Genomic DNA, 9,693 nt, shown 5'->3' with positions numbered 1-9,693 from the left:
CTCTTTACAGTTGGTCTTCACAATTCTGGGAAGCCACCAGAGATAGCACAACCAGTAGATACTATTATTAATCCCCATTTTACAGATGAGGAAACTGAGGCTTAGAGAAGCTAAATTACTTGCTTAGAATCACACAGTAAGTGTCTGAGGCAATATTTGAACTCAGATCATCTTGACTCCAATTCTGGCATTCTTACTTTTCCTGACATACTAAAGTCTTCCAAAACATTTATTTTATTTACATGTAGTTTAAAACATCTGAAAGGTTACACTCACGACATTTATAAAAAGCATCTGAAAGTGAGACATGTTATCAATATGAACATACTGAGGAACCAGGCATCCTTCTCAGAAGCTTTTTAAGAGGTGGGTGAGGTAGGCAGGCCCTATGAACAGGGCAGAGCTGAAGTCACAGGGGAAAGAGAGCTGCCTCTTCCAAGATAGACATGGAGAACTCATTTCTTGACCTGCGACCTAACAGTCCACTCTGGCCTGGACTTAGTCTCTTTGAATCAATCATTGGTAGGGAGGTAGAACCTAAGCAAAGAGTAGTACTGAGACCCCAAGAGGAAACAGGGAACCGAAAGCTGCCCATTCAACTCCTGAAGATTCACTTCAGAGGCCCCAATTTGGATTCTCCAGCCCCCAAAGCATTCAATGGCGTTAGAATGAGATATCGCTGCTAGAGACTTCTAACCCTGAGTCCAAAAGTCTGGAATTTAATTCCGTTTTATCCCAGGCCTCTAACCCCAGCTTGGTTTGCTTCTACAGATGGAGCCATCTTCACATTGGTGAAACAAGCCAGTTATGTCGTGAAACCCCGGCTAAGTTTCAAGACTGCTTCATAGGAGACAAAAACCACCATGTTCACAGGGAAGGCTCGACAACAGTTCAGAGCTAGTCCTTTAAACAAGACCCTCACTCCTTCTTCCTTCACACTTTGTGTGATACAGTGAATGAATCCTCGGTACCGCTGCTGGCCCAGTCCATCAGCCTGAAGACGAGACTTGATCACATCCATGGGAGTGGCCACAGCCCAGGCCAGGACACCTGCGCAGCCACCAGAGAACAGCACACCCAGGATGTCTGCAAAGGAGAGACAGAGAAGGCACTCAGCACCACAGTCATTTTACAGGGAAAGGAAGTGCTCTAGGTCAAAGCCTCCTCACCTGGACGATTACAATGACCTTCTAATTGGTCTGCCACTTTCTAGTCTTTCCCTTCTCCACTTCAGTTCCCATCTTTAGATCCCACCCCAAACCATCTGCAACCCCCAAGATCTGAGAAAGGTCCAACACATGGACTGGCCAATCAGGAGAGACCTTTTGGCCCACTCTGAGCTTAATCTACCATAATGCTTTGCACATTCTAGCATAACAGTCATACTTTGCTCTCTGAGTGAACTCAAAATTCCCCTTCCTATGTCAGCAACTACAAGGCCAGATAAAGCTGACCAGGAGCATTCTTCTGTTTATGACTACCAAGGACAAGGCGCCTTGAACCAGACACTATCTCGAATAATGGGACTTTTCTTATCTTGGTATTTTATGAACATATGCTATGTTATGTTATATCATGTCATGCTGATGATAGAAGAAACACAGATATCCTGGATCTATAATTTCAATTGACATTTTAACACTTCTCCTATCTTATTGTATTTACAATGTATCCATAACACATATGAAGACTATCATTTTAGCTAACATAGACATCCTGAGCCAGGAAGGGAGGGAAGGGTGAAAGGGAATTGCTCTGAAGATATAAGATCTCTTTTGTCTGTCCATCCTTGGGAACACTGTCTACAATGAGCTCCCATGCATATCTCTAAATGCATGTTCTGCAAGCTTCAGGAGAAATAAACATTCACATGCAGCCTAATTTTGTTTGTCTTTCTAAGAACTAGTTTAGTAATGGTTGACACAGAATTACCAAAATAATCTTCCTAAGGCACAAAGTCAACTATGTCACACTCCTCCAATCAGAAATATTCAGTGGTTTCCAACTGTATGTAAAATGAAATTCAGGTTCTTTAGCCTAGCATTTAAAGCCCTCCACACTCTGGCTGATGCCTACCTTCCCAGATTTATTTCCTAGAATCCCCCTAAATTATTCTACATTCCATCCAAACTGACCTATTTAGGTAAGTTCTATGGCCCTATGCCTTCACAGTGACTTCTCCTCCATGCCTGGAAGGCTTTCCCTCCATACTCCCACCCCTGAAATTCTCACCTCCTTCAAGGTTCAATTCAGTTACCACCTCAAAACTGAAGCCCTTCCTGAGCCTAGTGGTTACTGCTGGGTGGCATAGAGGATCGGAATCAGGAAAAGCCTGAGTTCAAATCCAGACTCAGACACCTATGACCCTGGGCAAATCACTTCACCTCTGTCTGTCTCAGTTTCTTTACCTGTAAAATGAAGTTAATAACAGCACCTGCTTCCCAGGGTTGTGGTCATGAGGAAAAAATGAGGTGAGATTTGCAATCACTTTGCAAACCTTAAAGCAAGATGTAAATGCTAGCTATTATTACTATTCTCTCAACAAGGTCAACTGCTTGAGAGCAGGGATGACTTATCTTTGTGTCACCAGAATCTAGCCCAGTGCCTAGTATTTCATAAGAGTCAGTCTTTGTCGAATGAGTGCTGGTCTTACCTGGCTGACTCTGTCCAGCTGGAGTGAGCCATTCACAGATGATGGAGTAGGAGAGGAAATAGGTGGCAAAGGAATTGCAATCTCGGAACATGAGTGCCGAGCTGCCCTTATAGAGACCTCTCAAGCCTTCTTCCTTGGCCACAGTCTTTAGACAGTGCAAGGGACCTTGGTACTTGGGTGGGGGAAGGAGATCACTGGGAGATGAAGAAGTTATCGAGGGACGCTGTTTCTGTGTCTGCAATCGGATTTTGGCCATTTCCGTAGGAGACGTCAGTGTGACCTGGGAAATCAAAGGAAAAGTTAAGAGTAAAACTACTGCTGTGTCATTGGGGTACAGTGGGAAGAATGCTGGCCTTGGAGTCCGAGGAGAACTGAGTGCAAATCCAAGATCTGACCCTTAATAGTTTACTAACCCTGAGTAAGTCACTTAACTTCTTAGTCTCAGTTTCCTCATCTGTAAGATGGTAATAAAAATACTTGCACAAAAACCCTATCTCACAATCACATACACTTTCACACACACACACACACACACACACATTTTTTAAACTATTCAATGCAGGAATTTGTTTTCCTTGATTAAGCATATTCATTACAAGAGGGTTTTTTTTTTCCTTTTTTTCTTTTTCCCAATAAGGGGAATTTATTGGCATAGAAAACAGATTTTTTTCACTAAAAAAAATAAATTTACTTTTTGAAATCTCTGTCTCACAAGGCTTTTGAGGAAAGCATTTTGTAAACTTTAAAAGCATCATAGAAATGCTTATCTTCCCCACACTGCCGGTCACATGGATGTTCTCATAATATGCCCATTTTCAATAGGATTCTCAGAGAAGTTAATTGACTTTGCCCCAGACCACGCACCAGAGACATATTTAAAGGCAGGGTCAGGGCACAAGAACAGTCTGAAGACCTCCAACCTCTCAGCTCAAGGCCTGCCTTGATATGGGCAGGTCACTCCAAAAGCAAGCACAGTGAATAGCCCCATTCTATTCCTCCACCACACCCAATTCCTCTTCTGGGAGTCACTTCCTGAAGCCCAAGCTAATGATGAAAAGCCCTGGGCTGGAAATCAATAAAACTTGGGTTAACATCCTGCTTCTTAATATCTAGATAGCTAACCTAACCTTGGGCAAATTCACTGGACGCTCTGACCCTTCAGTTTTTTCTTTAGTAAAAAAGGGAGAATACTTGTAATTTCTACTTCCCATGGGTGTCATGAAGAAACTAATTTATTAAAAACCTTTTATTCCTTGGGTGGATGAAGGATCATAGACAACATTGGAAAGGACCTTAAGGATTATCTAGCCCCACGGCTTCATTTTACAGATAAGGATATATTTGGAAAGAAATATAATATAAAAAAACCAAAATGAATCTGTTTTTTAAGTTGTTTTAACTTTAAGCTCTAGGGAAATGGGGACTGCTGTGCAAAGGTCTTATTGTGAGGTCAGAGCAAAGGGCCAAGGTCTGTCCCGGAGACCTGCCTGACTAGTTAAGAGAAGAAAAGCTATGTCTGTCTGGTTTGGTGATGAAGTGAGCCCTCTCCCCTGTGAACCAGAGCTAAGCTCCTTCTCTAATGCAGCCAGCTCAGAAACCTGTCAGTCAATCTGTCAGTCAGGGAGAGATTTCTCAATTAAAGAGACTCTGAACTGGATGGGAAGGAGAAGGAAGGAAACAAGCATTTATTAAGTTCCTACTGTGCCCCAGGTACAATGCTAAGTGCTTTACAAACGCTATCCACACAACGACCCTGGAAGGAATGTGATACCTCATTGGAGGTTCAGGATACCACAACCCCTTACTTGCCTTTTTGGTTCTACAGAGGCCAGGCATTTCAGCCAGAGTGAGGCACCACCCAGAGTGAGGAAGATCTGAGTTTAAATCCAGCCTCAGATACTTACCAGCTGTGTGATCCTGGGCAAGTCATTTAGTCTTCATCTGCCTCAGTTTCCTCAATTGCAAAAGGGAAATAATAATAGCACCCACCTTCTAGGGCTATTGTGAGTATCAAATAAAATAAAATTTGTTTGTTTTTTGCTTTTGGAGGGAGGAGGGCAGCATAATTGGGGTTAAGTGACTTGCCCAAGGTCACACAGCTAGTACGTGTTAAGTGTCTGAGGCTGGATTTGAACTCAGGTCCTCCTGACTCCAGGGCTGGTGCTCTATTCACTGTGCCACCTAGCTGCCCCTAAGATAAAATTTGTAAAGCATTTAGAGCATTACTTGGCACAAGGTAAGTGGTTAATAGATATTTGTTTCCTTCCTTTCTTTCCTTCCTTCCTTTTTCTTTCCTTTCTTCCTTTCTTTTTTTGCTTCCTTCCTTCCTTATTTCCTGATAGGATGAGCTGGGGCAGGGGACCCTAAACCCTGGAACCTTTCACTCTTTTAAACCCTCTGCAATCTGTTTTCCAATCTTATTGTTCAATGAAACTGTTCTCTTGAAAGTTACCAAGGATTTCTTAATTACCAAGTCCTTTCATCAGTCCTTTTCCTTCTGGACCTCTTTGCAGCATATGACATTGTTCATCACCCTCTTCTTCTGCATGATCTCTCTTTTCTTCTCTGACACACTGCTCTCTCCGGCTTCTCTTCCCATCTATCTAATTGCTCCTCCTTGGTCTCCTTGACTTGCTCTTCATCCATATAATGCTTAATAATTATGTGGGTTCCCTAAGGTTCTGTCCTGGGCCCTCTTCTCTTTTCAGTCTATTTCCTCTCACTTGACAATCTCATCAGACATCATGGATTGAATTATTACCTCCTTGCAAGTGATTCCCAGATCTAGATGTCCCATCCTAGTCTCTCTCCTGAGTCCCAATTCCACAACACTAGCTGACTTTTGGGCATATCAGACTGGATATTTTGTAAGAATCTCAAACTTGACATGTCTAAAACTGAACTTATCTTCCCCTCCCCTCCAAAAAGTCCTTTCCCTCTTCTGAACTCCCCTCTTATTGTTGAGGGCACAACCATTCTCCAATCATCCAGGTATGCAACTTCAGTGCCATCCTCAACCCCTCACTCTCACTCACTCTCAATCCCCAATCAATTCCCAAATTTTCCTGTTTTTACCTTCACAACTTCTCTCACATATGTCTTCTCTCTTCTCCACTCACATAACTCTAGTAAAGTCCCTTAGCACATGTAGAGTCTGGACAACTGCCAAAGCTTACTATTTGGTCTCCCAATCTCAAGTCTCTCCCCACTTCATTCCATTCTTCATTTAGCTGCCCAAGAGATGTTCTTAAAGTTCTGAACATGTCACTCCACTTCCTCAATAAACCAAAGTAGCTCCATGTTATTTGCAGGATAAAATAAAAATTCCTCTATTTGGCATTTAAAGCTCTTCATGATGTGTCCCCTTTCTGCCTTCCCAGTCTTCTCACACTCTTCACCCTCCACACACTTTATGATACACACACACACACACACACACACACACACACACACACACACACAACCCTCCAACCCCAACCCAACCTTTGCCAACTGTCCTTCATGCCTGCAATGTTCTCCTTCACAATGCCCCAGCTCCCCTGGCTTCCTTAAAGACTCAGTTCAAATGTCACCTTCTGCAGGAGCCTTTTCCAGCCCCCCATCTATTCTGTGTATATGGAGCCTTTTCCAGCCCCCTATCTATTCTGTGTATATTTATGTATACCTAGTTGTTGACATGTATCTCTCTCATTCGAATATGAGATATATCCTTATGGCAGAGACAGTATTTTTGTATATTTCTGTATCCTAGGGCCTTTCATAAAGTAAATGCTTAGTAAATGTTTCTTGAATGATTGACTCTCAGGTCAACAAGTCTATCCCCCTACCTTTTGGCAGGATTGTATCAATTCAGCCAAAAAGATCTTCTGAATCATTTTCTTACCTCTTACTTTATGAGAATTTGTGCCTTCCTAAAGTAGAACACTAGTCCAGGAGTCAGGCAAGTGGTCAATGATCTAATCCTAACCTTATCACTAATGGAGGTGGGGAGGGGGGAGGGGAGGACCTCATATTTCCCTTCCCCGAGCCTCAGTCTTCTTACCTGTATAATGAAAGAGTAAATGAGGCTGTTCTCTAAGGCCCTTTCCAAGTCTGACATTCTACGATCCCACGACCTCATTGCTTGCTAGAAGCTACAAATACCAGTGGGATCCTTTTTTGTAGGACTCTAAAGCTTCATGGATTTATTTCTCCCACTTTACCCAGAATTCCTGAGAACAGAGGGTCAGTAGTGTCCTTCCTTACCCTGACAATGCCAGAGGCACATCCTGAAAGGGTGATGTCCATTTTGGAGGGTTTTGCATCTGTGTTGCCGTACTTGAGCTTGCAGATGTGAGAAAGGCAATGCCTGTAGGTGCCAAAGGAGACTGAGGAGACCAGAGATACTGTACACACCGGCAGGGAGAGCCCCCTGTAGAACCCAGAGAGCTGGAGCCAGGAAACCAGCATAAAGAGAAGAAAAGAGAGATTGAGAGGTCATTAGAAACAAGAACGGCATCAGTCACAGTCTAACTTTCTGGTTTGGAATTTCTAATCTTTCAGGAAGACTTCTCTGATTTTACTTAGCCCCCTGGGACCTTTTCTTTGGCTAACCTCTAAGAGTATTTAATGTCTGTACCTGACACATCAGTTCTTATTCTTATTAATCAATCAATAAAAACATTTGTTAAGCACCTGCGGTGTACCAGGCACTATGCTAAGCACTGGGGATACAAAAAGAGACAGAAGACAGTCCCTACTCTCAAGGAGCTTACAATCTAGCGGGGGAGATACCATACCATACCATGCTATTTCTTATTGTTCTGGTTTTCCTTTGAGTCAATGTGTCCTCATAGCTGACTTCCTGAGGACAGGCACCAAATGTCTTTCTCCTGCCTCCTCCACAGGTTAGCCTAGCACAAGGCCCCAGCACACAGTAAGTGCTTCATGAGATAACTCAATAGAAGGAATAATGGAAGACAAAGCTGGAGTGTGGTACAAAGAGCCTGAGAGTTATTACTGTAGGGACAGGGACTGGACCTCTGATTTTGTTGGCACAGCGAACTTCCAGGGGAGAAAGCTGGTTTGCTTATTTTTTTTTTTTAAGCAATCGAGGTTAAGTAACTTGCTCAAGGTTACACGGACAGTTATTTCTGGGTGTGGTGCTGAGTGTCTGAGCCCGGGAACCGATCTCCAGGTCGTCCCAACACTGGAGCCGGTGCTCTTACTCACTGTGCTACCTGGCCGCCCCTACTGGTTTGCTTATTAATCCCCCATTAAATTATAAACTCCTTAGGGGCAGGGAATATCTTTTGCCTTTTTCTATATCCCCAGTATTTAGCTCAGTGCCGGTCACATTGTAGGTGCTTAGTAAATATTTATTGAATGAATGATTAAAAGTAACTTTGCAATAGGATCCACAGCTCCTCCTATAGCATTCAGCTCTGGGCCTTAACCACAGTCTGTGCTCTAGAAATGCAGGTGATCCAAATGAAGGGAAGAATACAGGCTTCATTACATAATAAGTGCTCATTAGTGGAACTGCTGATGTAGAGGGTGAACGACTCCTCCTGCTGCCTCCGTCAGCAATGCTGTGGACAGTAAGCGCTCCTTTGATTGAGACATTGGATGGGGTCATGGATAAGGCTCTAAACTCTACAGCTCTCTGAAATTAATTTGTTTTAGAGAGATAGCACAGCTGACTGGTTAGAGTACTGGGCTTGGACTCAGGAACACCTGAGTCTGAATCCCATCTTAGGCACTTATTGGTTTTTTTACCTTGAGCTCTCTGGGCCTCGGTTTCTCCATCTGCAAAATGGGAATAAGGGCATACAGGGCTCTCCTGAGGATCACATGGAATAATATATTTAATTTGTTGTTGCTTAGTCACATCCAACTCTTTGTGACCCCACGGATTATTACATGCCAATACTGTCCTTGGGGTTTTCTTTTTTTTTTTTTGAAGGGCAATTGGGGTTAAGTGACTTGCCCAAGGACACAAGGCTGGTTTTTGTGTTAAGTGTCTGAGGCCTAATTTGAACTCAGGTCCTCCTGACTCCAGGGCCAGTGCTCTATTCACTGTGCCACCTAGCCGTCCCCCTTGGGGTTTTTTTTGGAAAAGATTCTAGAGTGGTTTGTTATTTCCTTCTCCAGTGGATTAAGACAGATAGAGGTTAAGTATTGGCCAGGGACACAGCTAGTAAGTGTCTGAGGTTGGATTTGAACCCAGGTCTTCCTGACACCAGGTCCAGTACTCTGTCCACTGAACCATCTCACTGTCACTGCTATTATTATTCATCTCAGAAGGAAAAATCTTGTCTTCAATGCTTTCCCATCCAAACCTAATTCATTTGAATTTTAAAATGAGCTTGGCTAACTACCCTTTGGTCAAGAGATGGAGGAGGTTAGAACAGCATCCTTCTCAAATGATACTGATGTTTGCCCTCTGTCTGAAACAAACTCCTAAATGAAATGTTTACACTAAGCACGGGCATAGACTTACCTTTTCTGCTTTGTATAGTTCTCTAATACAGTTCCAGATGCTGGTATACTTCTTTTCAGTTTGGATTCTGACCTGTAAAGAAGGAAATGATTTAGAGCTCAGCCAGACCCAAGGAAGCAAATACAAGGATTCTCGGAACTTGAGGGGCCACCCCATGGTACTCTGTAAGTTCTGTTTCTAAATCAGTGAAATCAGGAGAAGAAGCATAGAGGGTAAGGGAATTATAGAGCTGCCAGAGATTTTAGGATAGAAGAAAGGCAAGAATGTGAGGAGAGCATCATGGAAAAGCCTAGAAGTTCTGGATAGTGAAACGACATTTCATCAACTAGATAAAATGAGATAACATACGTAAAGTGCTTTGAAAATCATTAAGGACTATAAAATGCTAGCTGTCATTATGATGAGTGTTATTGTAACCCACAAATAGGGGGTGTGAAAGAAATAGTACTTCTTCAATTCAATTTTATTATGTTTTCAATTCTAACTTCTGAGAAAGTAATTTTCAAAGGTTAGAAATTTTCACTGTTCCCAGCCAGATCTGGTATATTATATGTAGATC

At 42.8% G+C, this 9,693-nt stretch overlaps 1 protein-coding gene across 3 annotated transcripts; it reads right to left on the bottom strand.

Moving 5' to 3' along the window:
• Window positions 1-699: 699 nt before the first annotated feature.
• Window positions 700-9,285, bottom strand: LOC138173624 (solute carrier family 25 member 47-like). Of its 3 annotated transcripts, XM_069103671.1 has the most exons (4): window positions 9,135-9,285; window positions 6,899-7,081; window positions 2,654-2,933; window positions 700-1,086 (listed from the first exon to the last, which is right to left on the bottom strand). In XM_069103671.1, the coding sequence occupies exons 2-4, from the start codon at window positions 6,938-6,940 to the stop codon at window positions 806-808; spliced, it is 603 nt and encodes a 200-aa protein (XP_068959772.1). In that variant the 5' UTR covers window positions 6,941-7,081; window positions 9,135-9,285; the 3' UTR covers window positions 700-805. The 3 variants fall into 3 exon arrangements, with proteins under 3 accessions (XP_068959772.1, XP_068959771.1, XP_068959770.1); XM_069103670.1 differs by lacking the exons at window positions 6,899-7,081; window positions 9,135-9,285 and adding an exon at window positions 3,345-3,598; XM_069103669.1 differs by lacking the exons at window positions 6,899-7,081; window positions 9,135-9,285 and adding an exon at window positions 3,518-3,598.
• Between the last annotated feature and the right edge of the window lie 408 nt (window positions 9,286-9,693).

This window comes from Petaurus breviceps, unplaced genomic scaffold (assembly GCF_028583685.1).
Source record: "Petaurus breviceps papuanus isolate PSGF00001 unplaced genomic scaffold, PetGlider_PUasm1.0 63, whole genome shotgun sequence".
NCBI classification, from domain to species: domain Eukaryota; kingdom Metazoa; phylum Chordata; class Mammalia; order Diprotodontia; family Petauridae; genus Petaurus; species Petaurus breviceps.
Note: the sequence above shows the minus strand (reverse complement) of the source record. Positions and strands in the feature narration are given on the sequence as shown.